Source organism: Pseudorca crassidens, chromosome 4 (genome assembly GCF_039906515.1).
Source record: "Pseudorca crassidens isolate mPseCra1 chromosome 4, mPseCra1.hap1, whole genome shotgun sequence".
Taxonomy (NCBI): domain Eukaryota; kingdom Metazoa; phylum Chordata; class Mammalia; order Artiodactyla; family Delphinidae; genus Pseudorca; species Pseudorca crassidens.
The window spans coordinates 4,135,919-4,159,199 of NC_090299.1; the positions used below are offsets into that span (position 1 = coordinate 4,135,919).

The 23,281-nt window shown below is 57.2% G+C and overlaps 1 protein-coding gene across 1 annotated transcript in view; it reads right to left on the reverse strand.

The window, feature by feature from the left end:
- SORCS2 (sortilin related VPS10 domain containing receptor 2) overlaps positions 1-20,036 on the reverse strand; it is a 485,797-nt gene extending 465,761 nt beyond the window's left edge. Inside the window, exon 1 of the mRNA XM_067735018.1 lies at positions 19,560-20,036. Within this exon, the coding sequence (XP_067591119.1) occupies positions 19,560-20,036 (477 nt within the window). The remainder of the gene's footprint in view (positions 1-19,559) is intronic.
- Between the last annotated feature and the right edge of the window lie 3,245 nt (positions 20,037-23,281).

Sequence of the window (23,281 nt, forward strand, 5' to 3'; positions counted from 1 at the left end):
TGTGATTTCTAGGTAATTAACAGTTTGGTCTCCACCACGGTAAAAATAGGCTTCCACCTGAAACTAATTCCCTTCTTGGCTACCAAGGCCATTCTTTGAGTGATGGAGGAGAAGAAAGCTATTTGAATCCATTTACGCGGCACAAATAGGAAGTGACACCTGGTCGGATGGGAGGTGAGCCGGCCAAGTGCAACTTGGAGCACAGAATCTCCTTGTTTGGGTTTCTTTCACTGTTTAGCACAAGCTTCTACTTCAGCCAAGTCCGACGGCTCACAAACCTCCAAAACTGAGCTTCTGCTCCTGGAGGGGCCCTCCTGAGTCCTGGCCCATCCAGTGGCTCAGCCCACCCTGGCCATTCACCCTGGTCTGCAGGGAGAGCTCCGCGTCACACGCGGGGCGGCCAGGCCACCGAGGGGTGCGATGGTCCGCGCAAGGTCACAGATAACCAGCGGAAGGCGCAGGCCTGGGACCCTGTTCCCCAAGTTCACCATGACCCCAGCTCAGCTTAGCTGTCCCCTCTCCAGGGCTCTCAACTGTCCCCCAGATCCCTCAACCCTCGCCATCCTAACATCCAGGCATCCATGCAAGACCCCGGCCCTGCAGAAGGAGCTGCCCGCCACCCCCCTTCCGTTTCATCCATTTGTGCACCGTTGTCACACACACATCCGCACACAACTAAGTAATAAGTAACTTGAGAGCAGAGGGCACAGGCCTTGGGCACTTTGGTTGTGGGCATGAGGGCCACACCCTTTCACCCACCCCGAGGGATCCGCCTTCTGTTCGCAAATGTTCAACAAATATTTGCTGATTCGATATCATTCAAAGTTGGCCATGGGACCTCCCTGGCGGTCTAGTGGTCAGGACTCCGTGCTTTCACCGCTGAGGACGCCGGTTCGATCCCTGGTCAGGGAACTAAGATCCCATAAGACGCGCAGCGCGGCCAAATTAAAAAAAAAAAAAAAAAAGTTGGCCAAATTTTACCTCCAAGCGGCTTAAAAACCTTCATCTTAAGTAAAAGCACGCAGATTCAGGCCCCTGGTAGGGGCTGTTTGTCCCGTGGACCCCCAAGCAGGTCTACAGGCAGAACGATGGACCCGAGAGGCCAAAAAGCAGCCAAGTCGGTTAAATGCGCTTTAAAAATAACCTTCATTTACCTGCAACTCACTACGGACGCTTCCACTCGCCCGTCTGTTCCACAGACATTCACTGAGACCCGCTGTGCCCGAGGGCTCTGGCACCTGCAAGGCTGCGGGGGCCACGGTGCCCCGGGGAGACGAGAGGAGGCACGACACTATGGTCTTGAGTGGGGGCTCCGACGGGGCAAAGCAGGGGAGGCCAGCAGTTAGGAGCCCAGGCTGGAAGGGTCCAGGTTGAGGAGACGCGGTCACAGGGGCCAAGGCCAAGAGACAAGGGGAGGGAGGGACCTGAGGACAGTCGGTGGCCGCTGCGGCATAAAGGCCAGGCAAGGCTGGTGAGAGAAGAGGGTGGTGACAGGCTGATAACAGCCCCCAGAGATGCCCACGTCCTAATGCCCAGAACTGGTACCTATGCTACCTCGTAAGGGACTCTGCAGATGTGATGAGGGATCCTGAGGTGAGCAGGTGGTCCTGGATTATCCAGGGGGACTCAATGTACTCACGAGGGTCCTTGTAAGAGGGAGGCGGACTGGACTGCAGCCCGGTGAGACTGACGGTGGACTTCTGACCTCCAGAACTGTAAGAAAATACATCTGTGCTGTTTCCAGCCACCAAGTTTGTGTTGTTTGTGACAGCAGCCAAAGGAGGAATCAGTGCAGAGAAACGTGGCCTTGGGAGAACGGCCCTAGCCACAGACCCCACCCGTCTGTCCACCACTGCTGGCCCCAGGTGGACCAGTCCTGGGCTGGGTTTCCACTGGTGGCGGTGCTCACCATCACAAAGACAAGGCAAGCTGATCTCGCCTTCGCCTCCGCTTTCTAATGTATCACCTGGCAGCAAAGCTGGGGCCACTCAGCAGTGCCGCGCATCACCGTGCTTTCCCTGAGGTTCACAAGTCAACAAGACACACAGCCCAGAAAGCCAACCAGTGAAGACAGGCATCCTTCGCGCCCATCCGGACGACACACCCTGCCTGCAGCACTGCCTTCTAACACAACCTCAACTCGGTGCTGACCTCAGCTGCTCCCAGCAAGCCCAGACACCCTGGAATGTGCCGTCCCGGGAAGGGGGTGAGCCTCCCGTCGCTGGAAAGATCCCAGCTGGGGCTCGGTGGCCTCTGAGTCCACCCCGGGACTCCTCCTTGGCAGCCATCCTGTGCACAGTAGGTGCCCACATGGCATCTGCTGAATGAATCTGCCCCGAGGGCCTTCCCACCCAACAGCTGTCCTTTCGGTGGAAGAAGCTGACTTCCTTCTCGGAGACAAGCGGAGGCCCATCTGTGATTCACCTTCTCCCACGAGTCCTGTCAGACACCAGGGCTGGAGACTGGAGGCAAAGACACCAAAACAAAGTCGCAGCCGACTTCCTGCCAGAGGGGAGCCAAGCCCTGCCCACGGCTCGCTCACCGCAGGGAGCTTCTCCCTGCAGCTCAGGGTAGAGACGGGACATAAAAGGCTGGGGAGGCTGCTGCAGCCACCCCAATCCCTGGAGGCTCAACCAGGGCTGCTCGGGCATCTGAGAGCCTTTCCCAGGGTCCACCCCCAGGCCCTCTGGGTCTCCATCTGGAAAGAGCCCTGGCCTGGGACCCTGCAGACCTGGTCTAGCCCCACTCTGCCACCCGCAGCTTGGGACTCTGTTCAAACCACTCGACTTCCCAGGGCCTCAGTTTTCTCATCTGTAAACTAAGGCCACGGGGCTCTGAGATGCCTCACGACACCCACAGCCCTGCTTGAACTCAGCGGCTCCTGACTTCCTTGGGTTGAGATTTTGGCAGCACAGGGACAGAGAGACTCAAATCACAGCCAAATCACGGAAGCGTGGGGCCCCTCGGCTCCAGGCCAGGATGACCACACCAGGCACGGCCCACTTCCCTGACCGCCTTCTGTCCATGTCACCATCTGAGAGGGCCGCCTCCAGCCTGCCTGGGCTGTCCTGCGGTCCACGACCAGGGCGCCAAGACCTCGGGTGTCCCAGGACACGCCCGCCCCTGCCCGGGGTGGCGTTGGCTGCCCCCTGCACTTCACCCCACGTCCAGCCACCGCCGCTAGGCCCCAGTGGACCTACGGTGTGCATTGACCAAAAGACAGCACAGGTGGCCCGCACAGGAGCATCCAGGCCACCGTGAGATGCGGTGAGTGCCACACACCAGGAGTCTCCTCTGCTCTGAGCTACGTGGACGCGGGCATGGCCCCTGGCAGAGCCGACAGGCCTGGGGCTTCACCGCTCAGCACACCATAAAAAGCAGAAGTGTGGGGCTGTCTCGGCCTTGACCATGTGGAAATCACGCAGCCCATAACTGACCCCTCTGGGAGTGCAGGGCATTGGGGGAGGGAGTGGGGTGTCATCAGCGGCCATGGGTATTCTCCCAACGTGGAAGGATGACCCTCCAACGACAAAGCCGGGAGAGACGCGACGCTGCTGCTGGACCCCCCAACTCACGACAACGCCCTCTGCAGGGTCCTACCCAAAACTACGCTCTCGGTCTAGTGCGCGTGGGTCCAGGGTTGGGGCCCTGGCCTGACAATCAGCATATCAGCCCTCTGGCCGAGGTGACGGGTCGGGGTGGGCATGTGACCCATGCCGGCCAGTGGGTCTCTGTTCTGGACTTCCACTGAGAAGGACTGGTGGACGGCAGCATTCTCCAGCCTCAGGTTCTCAGGGAGCCGTGACCCGGGTGGGCTGTCGGAGAAGGAGGCCAACACACAGGGAAGCTGAGCCCAGGGACAGGGACAGAGGCTGAGGGACACAGGCTGAGAGACTGCACCTGGGGCCCCTGGAGCCAGCCACACCTGAGGCCAGAACCCTGGACTTTCTGGACCTGTGAGCCTACGAGTCCACTTTTTCACTTAGGCTAGTTGGAGTCGGGTTTCTGTGACTTGTGACCAAGAATCTTGCTTCACACACCCCCTTCTGTGCACAGCCTTACAGAAGCCATGGGAATGGCAGGAAATAAGAACACACACCACACCCTCCTGTAACCTTAGACCGAACCAGGAAGACCTGACCAATCGGCCCAAACACACCAGGTGGGGACACAGGATGTGACCAGTACTGCCGATTAGAGGCTGGGGGAGAGGAAGGCCCCAGAGGGCCGAGTGACAGGAGCCAGATCTCACTCCTGGGCCCCCTGCACTCTGTGCTTTCTCTTCCTTCCACAAGAATTCCTCTCCCCACTGGGGGGACGGGAACTCCACCAGGGCAGCCACGGAGATTCAGGGCACTAAAGGAGATGTAACCACACATATTGCTGGGAATGTTCTTGAAAGAATTAGACAGAAACAGACACCAGATAACGTTCATTATATACTTGCACTGCTATAGAAAATGGACATTACATTTTCCTCCAGGTGAAGCAAGAATAAAAGGGATTAAGGATTAGCTGACAGAGTCTTCGCCCCTCGCCCAGGCCCCCTCCACCTCGTCACACCCACTTCCCTCCTGACGATCTGGGGACGTGTATGCACTTGGTAAGATGATCCACGTCTTCTAAAAGGCACCGTGACATACAAAGTAACCTATCTACAAAACAGAAACAGACTCACAGACATAGACAACAGACCTGTGGTTGCCAAGGCTGGGGGGGGCGGGTACTGGGAGTTTGGGGGTGATAGATGCAAACAATTACATTTAAAATGGATAAACAAAAAGGTCCTGCTGTAGCGCACAGGGAGCTGTACTGAATATCCCGTGATAAACCATAATGGAAAAGAATATAAAAAAGAATGTCTCTGTGTGTATAACTGAGTCACTTTGCTGTACAGCAGAAAGTAACACAGCATTGTAAATCAACTAGATTTCAATTAAAAATTTATTTTTAATTAAAAAAAACAAAGAGGGCTTTCACTAGTTAGAATTTCTGTTGTCTTTGTTAAAATTCTGAGAACTTTATTTGATTTCTTTGATATAGCATAGATGAAAAACAAACAAACAAAAATAAAAGGCACCATGACAAATGTTAGGTAAGTGACCGTCCCAGTGTCACCGCCTGGCTCCTCCCAGGGACCCTCCCTTCTGGGTTCTCCTTCCCCCACCCCACCCCAAATTCCCAAACTCACCAAGATGCAACAACGGGCCCAGCCTTTGCCCTGCTGTTCCCACTACCTGGATGCCCTCCTTCCTCCCACCCTCCTTTCCCGGCCGCCACCTCTGGGAAGCCTTCCCAGATTTCTCCAGGAAGGGACGTTCAGGGGGAAGTTTTGTTCCCTGCAGTAGGATGAAGACTCAAAGTCAGAATTCATTGACTTCAAGAAAAAAATGCAGACACATGAAATTTCTTGCAGTGAGTTTGTGGCCCCGACTCAGCCCTGCTGTAAACTTTCAGGCGTTCTGAGGAGCAGAGGGAGCTCCCGGAAGAGCCCTGTGGGCACCGAGGTGCTGGCAGCTGGCAGGCCACCACCACCTCCCCCAAAATGCCTCTCTCGTAGGCTCAGGAACGGCCGATGCCACTCAGCAGGTGGGAGATTCTTGTATCCCCTTCCTGGAATAAGAGGGGTGCCAGGCTCAGTGGGGTCTTGACTGGGAGAGGACAGGCGGCCCTGAGCACCACAGCCACCATCCCAGGCACCCCCAGGTCCAGAGAGGACGTCGGACAGAGAGAGGGAGGGAGGAAGCGCCAAGGACAAGGGCAGCCTGGCTGCTTTCCCTGAGCGCTCCCCACTGCAACCCTGCACAGCACCGCCCAGGGCACCCTCCAGACCTCCTGGAAATGCCACCCCCTCCTTGGGACCCCTCCCTGACCACTACCTCAATCGGGCCCTTGCTTCCCCTACCCCAGTTAGAGACCCCCATCATCTGTGCCTTCCCCCACAGCATCCCTCCCACCTGCCCCTGCCCTTGTGTCCCCAGGTCATCAGGTCATTGTCTGCCCCTCTCCCCAGGCAGGGACCATGCTTCATCCTGGCCATGTCACCCCTTCCACCTGGCAGAGGGTCTGGCCCATAACTCAGAATCGATGAACGAATCAACCACTGCAAAAGCCTCTCTGAAACGCTCTGGGGCAAATGCAAACTCAGGCCAAGCCCCCACGGGCATCAACGAAAGCTCTGGATTCGCTGGTGAGTGGGGTCATCTGGAGCTCGGCCCTCCTCCATCACGCTGAAAACAAGCTGAAGATGGCATCGCGGTGAGTTAAGAGGGAAACACCAGACTAGAAACGCTGACCTGTGAGTTTGGGATCACGTGCACGTCAGGCCAGCCGCCACAGTTAGGGAGCTCTGCCCGCCCCGTACCCAAACGTGCAACCCATCGGGGACCAAGCCTACCCACAGCAGCCCAGCAGAGGGGCACGTGCCGGCACCTCCAGCCGGCCTCACCGCCGGCGGCCACCTTCCAGCGGAGGAGGTCCAAGGGCTTCCTACCAAGCAGGGGCATATGGTCCGCACAGGCCCCCCACCCCCGGTCGTCCCACCCACCCCAGGACGGGCCAGCCAAGCCCAGAAGGATGAGGTGGCCTGGAGGGGCCGAGCAGAAGCTGGCCGCCCAGCATGGAGCCGAGCCCTAGCACGCACCGGCCTTCAGTCCGCAAGGCCCGAGCGGGCCTCGTCACCCCTTCTAGGATGAGAAAGACAAAGGTCCATGGGATCAGGAGCTGGCCGGGGCCACACGTGGCCAAGAGGCGACAGAGCAGAGTGGACACCCCAGTGGAGGGCAGTGGGCGTGAAGAGGGCCTGAGTGTGGTCGGGGGCAGGTGGGTGAGGCAGACAGGACCACCCTCCGGGCCCTGCCCGTCCCAAGCCAGGGCAGGGGAGCCAGGCAGCTCGCAGACCCAGCCAGCGTCTCGGAGCTCCTTCCCGTGCTCACGAGACCCAGACCGGGGCACGGCCGCAGGCTCACCCAAGAGACTAGAGAAGATTCATCCCCACAGAGGACCCCGGGGACCCTGAGGGAGACAGAGCACGGCAATCCCGGCCCGCGGGTCCTGCTCGGCCCCGACTGAGGCAGAGAGGGGACAGAGCCACAGCCTCTCATCCTTATAAAAGGCTGCGTGGGCCCTGCTCGCGGGCTGTGGGGCTCAGGGGATAACGCTGCGCGGGCTCTGCACTGGGCACAGGGCAGGCAGGGCTGGGGCCCCATCACGTGACAGGAGCCTCAGCCAGAGCCCCGCCCCCGGTCCCCTCCCACCAAGCCCCTGCCCTGGCGATAATTCCCCATCACTCCAGTGGACAGCGTCGCTTGGATATACTCCAGAAAACAGGACTCCCAGGAGCCCTGGAGAACTGAGGGCAATCCGCTTCCTTCCCCCATGTGCCATGTGGATGGCCCCCAGCCCCACCCTTCTCCCAGGTCAGAGGTCAAGGTGGCCAGCACCAAAGTCGGCCAAGTCTCCACATCCCAGAAGAGCGAGGTGCCAGGTCAGGCAGGGCAGGGCAAGGCCACCTCAGCACCCAGGGTCCGTCTGCTTGCTCCTCTGTGCCAGGGAAGGCACATGTGACTGCAGGGCCGGCTCCCTCCCTGGGGCAGGGGAAGCTGCGGGATCTAGGGGAAGCAGGTCCCAAAGGGCCCTTCCCTCCAGACCCCGCCCCCGTAAGGCCATGGGTTTCGGGTTTCCCCTTGGCTGCCTGCCGGGCCTCTGCTCCGTGAGATGGAAAGAAAGTCTGACTTGACCTTAGGAGGTGAGCATTTCAGGTGATAATTCGTATCAGGAAACTTGCAAAAAAAAAAAAACAGACGTCAACGAGAAATCCTCCCTCTAAAAGTGGGCTCCTGGAGCCCACGCTGCTGGGCTTGGCTGTGCTTTAGCAAACTACTCAGGAAATGGGACGAAAATGGAGCCACGCCACCCCCCGCACGTCAGCGGGGCCCTGGCCAGATGCTGGGGTGAGCTCCGAGCCCACACATCCCTCAGCCCCCCAGGGAGTAAGGGGAGGGTGCGAGCACGCAGCCACAGCCTCCGAAGGTGGCACCTTCTCAAGCGTTAAAAAGGTAACGTGCTGGGACTTCCCTGGTGGTCCGGGGGCTCCCAATGCAAGGGGCCTGGGTTCGATCCCTGCTCAGGAAACTAGATCCCCCACGCCACAACTAAAGATCCCACACGTGGCAACGAAGATCCCACGTGCCGCAGCTAAGACCCGGCTCAGCCAAATAATAAATAATTTGTTTAAAGGTAACTTGCTGATGTGACTTTAAAGAAAAGACACGGGCAAACACAGAACGAAGGTGACGAGGACCAAAACCATTTTCGGGGGCTCCCCCACCCCAGGGCTGATATCAGGACCTAGTTATCCCCGTAAGGTTGGCCCAGAGGAAACGCTCAATGCAGGTCTGATGGACGGATGAATGAACGAGGGACCAAGCGGGTGACACTTAGAAAGACACCCATCAGAAAGCCGACCTTCCCAGTTTTCCCCAGATGGCCCTCCAGGAAAGCACCTCCGTGTTTAAACCCACCCAGGGTTGCTTATCTGCTGCAAAGCGGAGCCAACCATCTCCTGGGTGCTGTGTTACGTTTTATGTGAATGAAATGAGGCTGGGAGCAGAGAAGCAATTTAAAAGCGCCAACTTCATTTGGGGACTGATGCTCCCTCCCCACTGAGCACCCCGGCTCCTGGCTGAGCCACCCCAGCCGAAGGGCAGAGGCCCGGCCAGGGGGAGGCACAGGGCGCCGTGGCCTGGCTGCACGGCCACTGCTGCCAGTCGAAGCTTCTGGGCAGAAAGCTTTGGGCAAGAAGCAGTCTCTCCCTCTCCCCCAAAGGGCTCTTCCCTACGGGGAAGGCTCAGGATCCTCACTGAACACAGGTGGGGACAAATGAGTGCTTTACAGAGCTTCAGAGGTCACAGGGGGAGCAGGCAACTGAACAGGGAGGCCAGCTCTGTCACCCACCGGCCACGGGGTCCTTCCCAGATCCTCAGCAGAGAAGGAGGTGGGCCGGGCCTCTGAGCTCATAGCCCTTCAGGACCAATGAGCCCCTCCTATCCTACTCATCTGGTCAGTTGCCAATGTTTACTGAGCATCTGCTAAGCACCTAGCACTGGGAGACAGCAGAGAACAGACAGACCAAAGCTCCGCCCTCGCGGGGTCCACACCCTTAGGGGCCTGAGGGAGACAGGACACTGGGAGCAGGCACTGGGGTGGGGGTGGCGGAGAAGAGAATCATCCCCACGGGGTCCGTCTGTCCCCTCTCTTTCCCAGGAGCCACGTCCTACCTGGCTTCTTCACTTCTATTCACTTCACTTCTACTCACCTGTGATTCCCCGCCAGCTCTGCTGGGACCACAGAATCCAGGGGCCCATGAACTTGGGTGGAGAAACAAGAACTGGGTTTATTTTCATCAACTCCGACTGAAATTGGGCGTTTCCTTCATCATAAAGCAACAAGTCACAATGTTGTCATTAGTACCTGGGACTTTGTCACCAACAGAAATCACAGGTGTTTTCCCGGGCACGCTCACAGCTGTTGCCGACCCCGAAATATCGTTTACGTCCATCACAACTTCAGAACTGTGGTACTCATCACACTTGCTGCTAACTCTTGTTGATGTGTTACTAAAGAAATCAGCTTTAATATTCTGGTAACTTTATTGCCATAACATTTATTTTTTAATAATCATCCTTTATCTATTCTATTCTATAATCCTATCTATTCTATGTTATGCTGGTTATAAAAACTACATTCTGAGAAACTTCATGGGCTTCTCCAGACTTGGGGTGGGGAGAGTCTATGGCACAGAAAGAGCTGAGAACCTCTGTGCCAGGATGGGCGGGGGGGGGGGGTCCTTGGAGCCGGGAAGCCCCTCCGCGTGTGTCCCGGGGCAGCCCGTGGTGTGACACCCAGCAAGGCACCCAGCAGCCGCCTCAAACGACTGAGACAGAACGGCTGCAGGAATTAAATAAAATCCCCGAAGCCCCTGCACGGTCAAGTGATCAATCAGCACATAAACCTGGATGGGGTTAAGCAGTATCGATGGGAATAAACTGAAAAAAACGTAAGATTTTTTACTGAGCGCTTCATTTTTACGAGTGAAAATTGAATTATTTAACTGGTCAATGAGCTAGTCAATAGGGAAAAGGGCCTAAACGCAGGGAGGAAGTGAAGTGCACGTGAACTTGAAATACAAACGGCAGGAGCTCCAGACCACGCCCCCCTGGACCATTTCCTACCCCCCGCAGGCCCCCCACCGCCAGACCAGTCAGCCTATTTCTGACTTTCCAACGTTGACAGATCTGGATGTCCTGGGCTCCAAGCAACAGCCCCTCCCCTTGGGTCACACATAGCAGAATGGGGGGTTATCAGAAGAAACCAGAAACAGCACCACTCCCACCCACTGTACCGTCTCCCTGCTGTGTCCTTTCCAGGTATGGGATGGCCCTTAGTGCTGTGAATATTTCTCCCCCAAAACCACAGGGCGACAGGTTTCTTTGGGGATTGCAACCACGCAACTAATTAGCAAGTGGGCAAAAACTCAAAGCAGACACAAGAACGATGTCTGCTGTAGTTAAGACCTCAGGCTCAATCCAAAAACTAACACAGAATTCTGCAATCCCACTTCTGAGTATACAGCCAGAAGAAGAGAAAGCAGGGGTCTGAACAGACATTTGTACCCCAATGTCCACAGCAGCGTTGCTCACTCTAGCCCAGAGATGGGAGCAGCCCAAGGGTCCACGGATGAATGAACAAGAAAACAAATGTGGTCCATCCACACAGTGAAATATGATTCAGCTTCAAAAAGGAAGGAAATTCTGACACAGGCTACAACTTGGATGAACCTCGAGGACATCATGCCCAGTGACGTAAGCCCGTCACATAAGGATAAACACTGTGTCACTCCACTTATATAAGGTCCCTAGAAAAAACAGCCAAATTCACAAACGGAAGGAGAATGGTGGTTTGCAGGGAAAGGGGGAGACAGGAGGAGATGGGGGGCTAGTGTTGAACGGGGACAGAGTTTCCATCTGGGAAGATGAAAAAGTTCTGGAGGTGGATGGTGGTGACGGTTGCATAACAATGTGAATGTACTTCATGCCACTCAACTGTACACTTAAATTGGTTAAGAGGGTAAATTTTATCTGTATTTTATCACCATTAAAAAATAAAAATAAAGAAAAAAGAGTAGAAATATTTCTTGCACTAAAAAAATAGCACTCAGGGACTTCCCTGGTGGCGCAGTGGTTGAGAATCCGCCTGCCAACGCAGGGGACATGGGTTCGAGCCCTGGTCCGGGAAGATCCCACATGTCGCAGAGCAACTAAGCCCGCGCGCTGTAACTACTGAGCCTGCGCTCTAGAGCCCGCGAGCCACAACTACTGAGCCCGCGTGCCACAACTACTGAAGCCCGCGTGCCTAGAGCCCGTGCTCCGCAACAAGAGAAGCCACCGCAATGAGAAGCCCGCACACCACAACAAAGAGTAGCTCCCACTCGTCACAACTAAAGAAAAGCCCACACGCAGCAACGAAGACCCAACGTAGCCAAAAACAAATAAATAAATAAATTTATTTTTTAAAAAATAGCACTCAGGCTCAAGAGTGAAGAAGGAGATCGCATCTCAGACCCTTTTTAGCTGTGTGACTTTGGGCCAGTCCCCTGGATGCTGTGAACCTTTCTTTTCTCGTCTGTAAAATGAATATAATAATCGTATCTATTTTTTTAGGACTGTCTCCAGGACTAAATGAGTTAATGCCTGTGATGTGCTCGGCACAGCCATGGACACATAAAAGGGGACTGTGATTATTAACTTCATTATTACTAATCAGAAGCAATATGTAAATAATGAGAAATTGTTATTATAAGATAAAATTACCTCCGAAGGAGAAGCACGGAGGCAATCCTAAATGCTATCTCTCCAGCTAAGGCCTGGAAGATGGTATCTCTACCTCTGACGCCTCAGAACTATGCACGGCACAGAAAACTCATAAAGAGCCCTTTCTGAATTAAAAGTGATCTGAAGAGAAGCAGCCACACTCAGCCTGGCTCTTTTCTTACTTTAATTTGAACTTAATTTATCTCTGAGCATCAGGAAACGGCGTCATGCAAGAGATGTGCCCTGTCGGAGTCAAGGCGAGCTCAACATTGCGGGAAATGATCTGCTTTTGCAAGAAAATCACGAAGGAAGGAGGGTGCTGTTATTTTAAGATCTTCGAGCTGGTGTGAGAAGAAACTAATTAAATGATTGTAATTTTCTGTGCAAATGCAGCAACTTGACTACTGCAGAGATGCAAAATAAGAAGGAACTTTTCCACCTCAAAAGAACAGCGGAGTCTTAATTTTTTCTTCTTTCCGGTTCTCCAGTGACAGCTCACATTCAAGTACTCCTATTAAACGTTTAAAACAACAAACAGAGCTTATGCGGGACAAAGATGATGTGCACACTGTGTGCTCTGGGAAGTGTCCTGGAATCACGGGGCTGGAGTAGAAATGGTTTTGTTGCTGCCCTCAGTGGGCTGTCAGTCGCCAGCTCACAGCGCAACTGGGAACAGGTTGCGAGAGTCTGTGCTCTGCAACCCACCGGAGGGACGGCTGCACCGTGGGAACCCGCGTGGGGCAGAAGCGGGGCCTTCGCCATCCCCACCATCCACTGGACAGAACCGGAAGGGCCACGGGTGCGTGTTTCCATGGCGGTTCTATGCCCAGCATCCAAGCTCACGCCCCGAATGAGGCTTTCAAAGGGCTCCCACAGGCAAGAGCAGGCTGGGGACAGACCCACACGCATGCTTCACCCTCCAGATACTGGGATGGAGACCTTGTCGTGACCACGATGAGAGCCAGAGTTCCCCTGCTCCCTGAGCTTCCACACCTGGGCACACGCTGGCCAGGAACAGGGCTGCAGTAACAGCTGGCTTCACGGGTCATCACATCCCTCCGTGCTCCATAAAGCACCCATGCAAACTCGGGAATTAGGAGCGCGAGGGCGAAACGGGCTATTGGTAAGAATCTATAAATAACTCACTCTTCGGATGCTAAAAAAAAAAGAAAAGAAAAGTGAGGAAGCTCCCAAACAGAAGGCAGTTTACAAGCTCGCCCTCCGGGTCTTCCTGAAATGGAAACGCTCAGGGATGCTCAGCGTGTCGCCAGCGCATGTTCTCATGGCTCCAGCTCTGCACTCCCACGGTGTCATCCTCGGGGGCTTAGCCTGCCTCTGACAAATTATAATAAAGTAACATGTTAAAACAACAGGAGCTCCAAAGAAGGCCTAATGCAAGCACTGGGCTGCCTTCTAATCTGAAGGGGCGTGCAGAAGAATCAAGTTAATTTATGACCTCTTTAAAACACTCTCAGGAACCCTCATGCAACCACAAATTAAATAGCCACTTCATTAAAGTAAACGTAGATCTGTGCAATGTGTTCGGGAACGTTATTAACAGGGCTGTTTTGATGCCTTTGAGCCAAAAGCTTCTTGATTGACGGACCTGTTCTTTCTCTGCCTGGTGCTCCGGGGTCTTCAGGACCCCGGGCCTCTCCCTCAGCCTGCACAGTCTCACCATCGCAACATCCTCCTCAGCCCAGGTGACACTGACTCTACCCACCCTTCAGAGCTGCTCGATCATCACCTCCTCCAGGAAGTCCTCCCTGACCTCCCCAGCACAGATCCTTAAAGCACCAGAATTCTGTAATGAACTCCTGTCCAGTCCCAATGTCCTGCCAGGACAGGGGCCATGAGTGATTTTGCTTGTCACTGTACCCCGGCACCTAACAGACCCTCTTAGAAAGCAGCTGCTCTGAAGGCTACTATGAGGTCTCTTCTCACCTGGGGCTCTCAAACTTTGTGTGATCTCTCCAGGCACAGACAGAATGCAGAAGACCCTAGGTGGTCCCAGGCACAGGGCAAGCATACCCCCAAGTACAACACTGCTGCCTTGCATGCCAGGACTTCCCCAGGCTCTGTCCACCAAGCATACGTGTCCACTGAGTGACACCCATCCCACAACACAGGCTGCCCTCGCTCTCTCATCACTCTTGGTCCAGCCGCCAGGCCCAGGGTCCCCGACAGGTGGCACAGCTGGCTTCCTGACAACAAATGTGACAGGCACTCAGTGCTGGTCACAGCATCCCGTGACCTCTGTCTGCCTCTGTCCGTCTCTGGGTGGCCATTGGCCGCCCTTGGTGAAGCTGCCACGACAGAGAAGTGCTTCATCTGGGGGCAGAGGCCCACAGCCAAGCACTGAGCAGTCACAACTCAGCCACCCATGAATCGGACCGCTCTGTCCAAGGGAGTCCCCACCCCAAAACGCCGGGAGGCCCGCACTGTGCTGGTCTGGAATCCCGAAATTTCTCACGGAAAGTTCAGCAGACTTGGAGCCACCAAGCCCGCCCACAAGAGCGGAGCGGAGCCGTCACCACGAAACCACAGCCGTCAGACTCAAGGCTACAAATCAGCTTTGTCGCTGGATTCACTCAAGAACCCGAAGGGCTTTCCACGAAGGCCTTCATGGTCTCTGGACGCTGGAGCCTGGCCATGAGCCATGAGGCCTCCGTAGGGGGTTGGGGAGCCACGTCCCGTCCATCCTCACCTGAACCCTTTCTCAGACCTGCTCTTCCCTCCCTCGGCCCCCTCCAGGGCCCTGGGCCAGGCCTCACCGTCACAGCAGCCTCCTCCCCGAGTCTCTGTACAGGTCTCACCTCCACGGCCCCTCACCAAGCCCACCCTGCGCACTGTCCCCGGGTCACTGGTTGAAACTCAGCCCAGCCCTGCTATCACTCCCTGAGCACCTGCTGCAGGCCAGACCCTGTCCAAGCACTTTACGTGGATTACCCTACTGAACCTGCACCACAGACAGACCTATGAGCCTTCACTTCCCCCAAACTTAAGACACTGAGGCCCAGAGAGGTCAGTCCATCCACCCCAAATCTCAGAGCCAGAGAGGAGCAGGGCCGGGTACAAGCCCAAGAAGGCTGAAGCTCAAGCACCAGTAACCCCCCCCCCCCGCACTGCCACGCTAGGCTGTTCAGCCTCATATTTGGGACCCATTAGAAGTGGACTTCAACCAGTTTCTTCCAAACTTCTTTCCTCTGATTCCTCTCCACGCACAATGCATTCACTGTCTCCGTGTATGACACAGACATACCTTCAGATTCCCACCTCCCAGACCTTGCTCAAGCAGTTCCTCACCCAGAATGTTCCTCTCCATCTCCCATATACTCCCCCTACTCGTCCCATAAGTCCACCCTGATGCCACCTCTTCCATGCAGTCTTCCCTGATTTCCCCACTGGGGAAGATGGTGCTCACCCCTCGTATCCCAACTGTTCACATCCATCCCTTTTTTCCCCACAGGACTACTCTGAGCTCCCCTGCGTTAAGCTCAGGGGATGCAAAAGTAATTGAGGCCCCTCCCCTGCTGTTACGAGCTGAACTGTGCCCCCCTCACTGCCCCCCACAAATCACATATTTAAGTCCTAACCCCCAGGACCTCAGGATGTGACTATACTTGGAGATATGGTCTTTAAAGAGGGGATTAGGGTAAAATGAGGCCACTGGAGTGGGCCCTGATTCAATATGGTTGGTGTCCTTATAAGAAGAGATTAGGACACAAACACAAAGAGAAGACAGCCATCTATAGGCCAAAGAGAGAGGCCTCAGGAGGAACCAACCCTACTGATCCCTTGATCTTGGACATCCAGCCTCTAAAATGGAGAATGCATTCTGCTGTTAAAGCCATCCAGTCTGTGGCACTTTGCTGTGGAGGCTAATACACCTGCCCTCAAGGAACCTGACATCTGACAGCTGTGTTAGGTGTGACCCATTTCACACCTTCAGAAGCTCCATGCTTCTGACTTGGAGCTCTGGCTCTCTGGGTATAAAATATGCACAGATAGCAGGTTCCTGAAGATCCCTGAGCAGAGAGCATGAATAGTCAGGGCAGAATCACCTCTGCATACAGCTCCCCTCGACATCCTCAACCCTGCAGGACAGCACAGAGCAGATGTGGAGCGGGGGTGGGGGACATGCCGATCTGCTGCCCACCAGCAACAAAACTGAACCAACTGGGCCTGGCTGCAGGAAGCTCACATTCTAGTCCACTGCCGCATCGAAACTGAAGTTCCAGTGCCGTGAGGGAAGGCGTACAGGCGAGCTGTACTTAAGTATAACGCGCACGCGATTTCCCAGAAATGGTAAAATTGGGACAGGGCACGGCACCGTCCCATTGGGGCAGCATGAAGCCCTGACCCCGGAGGCAGGGACCTGCATTGCCATGCTTGTCTCCAGATCACACCTCTGCCTCTGAGGGCAGCTCGGGAGACCCAGAACCTGGAGCCTCCGTGCACGACCCATTCTGGATCCATCGAAGGTAACACCAGTTGGTTTCAATGAAACACTCATTTCACACCTAACAATTCATTTCTACAGCTAAACGGCAGACAGAAAGGCAGTGTTCGAACTTCCAAGCTAGTCCCCTTCTGTATCTCCATGGGAGCGGGAAGAAACCGAGCCTTTGGAAGGAAAACGCACATATGTTCTCAGCGCTACAGCGACGGGGCCTGTCCTGGAATAAGCTCGAATCCTGCCGTTCCTTTCTGCAGATGCTCTAAAACACCATTTTAAACAGTCTATCCCTCCCCACATGCTTTTTTTAACTCTGTAAAACACCTGACATGGTAAAGCAAACACCACCTCTGCTCTTGTAGAGCACATCTGCAGAGCGTAGCTCCTTGGGTTCGGATACCTGTGCAAATCAGATGACATAAAATTTTTAAAAGACTCTGCTCAGCAAATCAGCCTCAAGTTAGTTTCTTTTCCGTTTTAGCTTTCAAAGATGGGGCTTTCAAGCGGAGGTGAACCACGTGCAGAATCCTGGCTAAAATCCTTAGCCCTGCGGCTGCCAGAGGGACCAAAGCGCATTTCCGAGACACTTCACGTGCGGAGAAAACAATGCAACGCATGCGCGGAGTGCTGAGAAAATAATGGTTTGAAAAAAGGGTTTTCCTTGGCTCTCGGTTACAGCTTTCACTCCTCTTGAGTTCTTCCCAGGCAAGTGAAACTCTTAAAGCATCACCTGCTCCCCAAGCCAAAGGATGATGCGCTTATCCAGCGAGAACTCCCGTCTCCCCGACTTCCCAAGCCTGAGAATGGGTGAGGGGGGGGCGGGGCTGGCAAGAGAAGTGGGAGGTGCTTGAGCCAAACGCCGGGTCAGCATCTCCAGAACCACAGCCGGTAACAGTGATGAGTACTCGGGCTTCGCCTCCCGTCTGCTGAGTGCCAGGCCACGCCCTGCTCTCCACAGCCACCCCGGCCCCCCATTTCCCAGAGGCCAGGGGAGAGCTGCCTCTCTCAAAGCTCCTCCCCGGATCTGGACTTCCCACCGCCCACTAAAGAGAAGTCAGCACCTCCCCACATTCCCACTCCCCACTCCCAAGCCCCCCCTCCAGGCATTCAGCTGCCAGCAGCCAGGAGACAGTCACACAGGAGTCACTCAGCTCAGCCACTGTCCCCAAGCAGCAAAGCCAGGTGGGCTCCTCTGCCAGGCCCCGCCCCCAGGGCCCCGCCCCACTGGACCAGACTCTCCTCAGCCTCTCCAGGGGAGCTGTGCTCTCAGGATGGGGGTGGGCGGGCGGGCTGGGTGTCAGTGAGCCCTGAAGGTGCTGGTCCCACCTGGGAGGCTGCTCTCCACCCCTCTGGGTCTCCCTAACTTCTCTCACCCCTACCGCCCCCCACCACGAAGCTGAAAAGAGTGAGCTTCTGGAGGAACAACCTGGGGGGAGGGGGCTTGGTTTGGATGTTCCGGCTCCACTGGTCTGACTGTTAATGCTTACTGGTTCCTTTGAGTTACTGGTGTCCAGGTTACCTTGCAGTCCCTGAGTTACAGCTTACGGTACACAGGACACGATTTGCTCCCGAGTATTGGGAAGGAAGGAAGAAGGGCGGGATCCAGCTGCACGTCTGGGGTCTGACCCCTCTCTCCAGATGTACGTGGGGACGTTCCCCCAAGGGCTCTTCGAGGTAGGGGCGCCTGCTCCCCTCCCTAAAGCACCGCCCCTCAGGGCCCTGCCTGCCCCCTGCTGGCCGGCGGAGCGCAGGGGGTCAGCGCCGACCCGCCCCTCCCCCCAGGGCTTCCAGTCTGACTGGAGACGGTGACCAAGGACCAGAGACCCGGCACAAGCGTGAGAAGCTGGCTGGGGAGGGGGTCCGGCAGGGCGCCGCGCTCTGGACCAATCAGGCCCATCCAGTGCCGCCCCTGCCCCAAGAAGCGCATCCACCCGCCCCTCCCTTCTCCCGCAGAGTTCCCCAGCCAGCGGGGCTAGACAGAGGAGGTGGGTAAAAGTGCCGCCCAGCCCAGGCTACACCCCTGCGGTGACTAGAGAAGCACCTGCATCCCCGCCCCTCCACTCCCAATGGACGCAGGGGCCCTGGCCCAGCGCGGCTTCCCCAGAACTTTGGGAAGCCTTGGTCAAGGAGAAGGGTCGGGGCTCAGCCACTGGACAGTGAGTGGACATTTACGGAAAGGAGTGACGAGGGGCTCCCATCTCTTCTCCCCATAACCTCGCGCGCACACACAGCTGCCACCTCCCTCCACCACTCCCTCTCCCAAAACTAGAGATGATCCACGTGGGGCTGCCGACAGGTGACCCCAAGACAGATGACCACGGGTTATCTGCTCCGGCGGGAATAGAGCGGGGTGGGAGGGAAACGACCCTGTGGCACCCCCCCCCGGGGAAGAATATGAGGGTATCCCCATGCCCGGGACACACCACCAAAAAGGAGGCGGGATCCAAGAGGGGGCAGGACCCACAGAGCTGGTGGAAGGAGGCGCCAGAGGACCTTAACAGAAGTGTGTTTGCAGGGCAAGGGGTGTCCAACTTCCAGCTGGAGCGAGGCCGAAGTAGCGGCCAAGGTGGGGGAGGGCAGGGAGTGCAAGGAGCTGGCCTCCGCTCCCAGCCCCGCGAGTAAGCAGATCCCGGCGCATCCAGGTGCGTCAGCGGCCGGTCCTCAAGGCAGCCGCGGGTCGCCCTACGGGAACGCGGGGAGAGCGGCGGCCCCAGAATCGAGGGTCCCAGAATCGGACGCCGGGCTGACCGGGGAAGTCCTAGAGCCCGTGGAGGTGCCACGAGCGGGGTCCCGGGTAGACCAGGGTGGAGCGGGTCCTGGAACCAAAAATCCCAAAGCAACGCTGGGTGGACCGGGTGGAGTCTGAAGGCGATAAAGGCGCAACACCGAATCGTGAATGATCTTAAAGGGCCTGGGGGCGCCCCAAGGTGGCCGGGGTCCCGAAACCTCTGGAGACACCCACCCCCCAACCTGCGATCTGGAGGCCAGTGGGGCCGCCCCTGAGGTGGCTCAGGGTCCCGGAAATCAGCGGAAATGCCCCCCGAGGTGAGGCAGGGCGCTCACGTATCTGGTCCCCAAGTAACCAGTGGCCAGGGGCCAGCAGGGCGCCGCCGAGGTGACTCTCGTCCCCAAGTCTCCGAGAATGCCCGGGGTGACCGCGGGGCCGTCCGGAAGTGGGGGCTCCGAGGTGTCCGGGGCAGGGCCCGGGGGGACGCGCGGAGGTCACTTACGCTGCTGTTCTCGCCTGTCCAGTGCACCATCGCCTGGTTGTGCGTCGCGTCCCCCTTGAGCACGAACGACGTGCTGATGAGTGAGACCTGCGCTTGCGAAGCCGCTCCGGCCACCGGAGCCGCCCGTGCCCAGCGCCCCTGGCCCGCGGCGGGGGCGCCGTCCTCGCCGGGACCCGGAGCCTGACCGGGACCCGGGGCGCCGGGTTCCGTGCCACGCGCCTGCCGGTCCTCGCCGCCGCCGGGCAGCGCGCGCCCCGCAGGCGGGCTTGGCGGCGCCCGTGTCAGCCGGGCGCGGGGACCCAGGCGCCAGGACTCGGGGGAGCGCCCCGCCGCCCCGCAGGCGGCCAGCAGCAGTAGCAGCAGCAGCAGGAGCGGCCGCGAGCGCGGCGAGCGCGGCGGCGGCGGCGCCCGGGGGCTAGGGGCTCGGGCGGCGGGGCCGGGGCCCTTCGGGGCGCGCGGGGGTCCCCGGTGCGCCATGGTCGCCGAGGGGCGGCGGCGGGGCCGGCGGCGGGGCGGCGCGGGCAAGGGAGACCGCGGCCGGGAGAGCGGAGAGCGCTGGGGAGCGCGAGCGAGAGCTCAGAGAAAGGACCCGTAGAGGGGAGGGAGCCGGCGGGAGGAGGGGACTCGCCGCTCCGCCGCCGCCACCCGCGCAGCCGAGGGCGCACCGCCACCTGCCGGCCGGCTCCGTGCCCGCCCGTGCGAGCGCCAGCCGCTCAGGAACCAGGGGCCGGAGGTCCTGGAGCAGGCCGCCACCCTCCAGGGCCACAGGCCACAGACCCCTCTCCTCCCTTCCTTGCTCCTTCCTTACTCCTTCCCTCCTCTCCCGCCCTCCTGCCTTCCTTCCGCCCTTTCTTCTTGTATTTACTGACCACTTACTCTGGGCCAGCAGAGTTCCAGGCAGTGGGGACACAGGGGTAAACACAGCCAGGTGCCTGTTCCCACTGCTGAGTGTCTAATGTGGGAGAAAGACCACACCTAAGTGGACACGTTCACGGACAAAATCACCCCAGAGAACCAGAATGAAGCCAGACCGTAAGTGGGGAGGTGGTCTCCGGAAGGAGCCTCTGAAGGAGTAACAGTGGAGACAGGACCTAGCTCCTTGAGGGTGAGGAGGAGACCTTCTAGGCAGCCGAGGGCCCTGCGAAGACGCTAAGGCAGCTTCCAGATGACCTACAGGTGCAGCCACTCCTGTGGCTTAGGCTTCAGGACTTGCAGACAGTGGCTTTATGTCCCAACCCCGGGGGCCACCAAGGGGGCAGTCCCTGAACATAAGGACAGACGCCTGGGTGAGGAGAGGGTGTGGGACAAGGTCCCATTCAGAGCCTGGCAGCCACGGTGCAGAGCTGGGGAAACAGAGGCTCAGCGCACCAAGTCCCCACCCAAGGTCATGAACCTACTTTAGGTAGATTTCAATGTAACTTCATTGAGCACCCACCATGTGCTCCGCACTGGCCTCAGGGAAAAGACACAGGAGCACGAGATTCTCCGAGGCAAGGCCAGGGTCAGAGTAGCTGTGCATCCTCAGCCAGGGGCCACCCCGCCTCCTCCTTCCCCAGTGGCCCCCACATTAAATAAAAATCCTCAGACTCAGGCTTCCCTGGTGGCGGCACAGTGGTTAAGAATCCACCTGCCAATGCAGGGGACACGCATTCGAGCCCTGGTCCGGGAAGATCCCACATGCCGCGGAGCAACTAAGCCTGTGCGCCACAACTACTGAGCCTGCGCTCTAAAGCCCGCAAGCCACAACTACTGAGCCCGCGTGCCACAACTACTGAAGCCCACCTGCCTAGAGCCCCTGCTCCGCAGCAAGAGAAGCCACCGCAATGAGAAGCCCGCACACAGCAACAAAGAGTAGCCCCCACTCGCTGCAACTAGAGAAAGCCCGAGCACAGCAACGAAGACCCAGTGCAGCCAAAAATAAATAAATAAAATAAATAATTTTTTTTAAAAAATCCTCAGGTTCAGCATCCCCGTCACACTCACCTCCCAGTTGGGTCTCTTTGCTTCAGAGAGAGAGAGAGAGAGAGAGAGAGAGCGCAGAGTGAGAGAGCCTAACGGGGCCAAGGAGCAAAGGCTCGAACGTTTGGGAAAGACAGACAGTGGGGCTTCCCGCTGGCCCCCAAAGAGCTGAAGCACCCAGCACCCTGTCTTCTGCTTGCTCACCCAGGCTCACCCGGAATTCATAGCCAATAACAGACTGGGCTCGCCCTCTGCCCAGTGCTGGGGTGGGGGGCGGGGCTTGGCTGGATACCTATGAAGTCTCCTACCTTGGAATGTGCCCTCACCCCCTCCGTGGTGTAAATTCCCCATCTGTCAGAGTCTACGTCTCCAGCTCAGGCCCAGGGTCGGGAGAGGAGGGGGAGCCAGCAGCTGTGGGAACATCTGGTCTAGCACGGGGAGCAGAGAAGAACAGAACAGGGTCAGCGCAGCACTGACGGGAGGGGAGACAAAACCAAGTGGCAGGCGGGCACTAAAATGACGCTTACGAGCAAAGCAACACTGCAGACGGTGGCTGGCGGGAAGGTGCTCGCTGCACGGCGGTCAGAAGAGCTGGGTCTGTCCCGCCTTAGACACAAATTCACCAAGAGGCTCCCTGATGCTGGCTCAGCCTCCATGTCCCCGGCTGTGAAGGGAAGGGGGCTGCACAGTCTCTAAGGTCTCTTCCAGTTGTTTGTTCGTTTTGTTTTGTCTTGTTTTTAAATAAAGGAAGGCCTCCAAGTATTGTCCTCAAGAAAACTTGACAGTGACACATGATCGAGCACCTACTGTGTGCTGGGCACTTTCCTAGGGACTGGCTGCGTCCTGGAAAAGAAGATGGGGGCCTCTGCTCCTGGGGTGGGTGATGTTGCAGGTTATATTTAACTCTCACCATCAGGCTGTCCCCATCTTACAGTCACAGAAACAGACTCAGAGTGATGGCTGCCCAAGGTCACCCGGCCAGAGTCAGGGGCCAGACTCCAGGCACGTTTTCTGGCCCCAAGGGGGCGCTCTTTCACCCCACCCCGGTTACTTGCCATCTGTGCGTGTTACCCCTCCGAGGCTTGGAGAGCTCAGCCAGGCAGGGAGGTAACGTGAACACACATCACCCCCAGGCTCAGACCGAGGCCACATCATTAGGGATTTGGTTAATGTCCCAACAAACCGGGGAGAGGGTCCAGGTCTGGAATGCAGAGGCCATGATGCCTCACCAGTGCTCCCTCCAGAACAACTGGCTGCCTCTGCCCTAATAAGGCCACAAGGCATTCGGAAGAGCAGGACTGATTCATCCCTTTTCTGAATCCAAATCCGGAGACGCTGTGATTCCCCGGATCTCTCAGCTCACAAACATCACTGGACCCCCAGGAACACAGTGATGAGGGAGACAGACAAGTTCCCTGTGCTGGGGAGGAGCGTCCGTCCTCATGCAGCTAGACAGATCCGGGGGAAAACCTAGACAGTGCTGCGTCCCCAGGAGAAAATAAGGCAGGTGTGCGATGGCAACGAGGAGGTGCTGGGGGCCAGGTGACTTGGAGCTGAGAGGCCCGGCACGAGCCTGGCGGGAAGAGCCATCCCAGCAGAGGGGGAGCACGTGAGCCCCGGCCCGGCCCAGAGCAACTGGGTATTCGGAGGAGGAACTGCCAGGCTTCACTTGTAAATGGTGCCTTTCCTGACAGGTACGTGGGGGCCCCTGGAACCCCAGGCCAAATCTTTTAGTTTCAAGACCCAGCCTTGCTTCCCGGTTC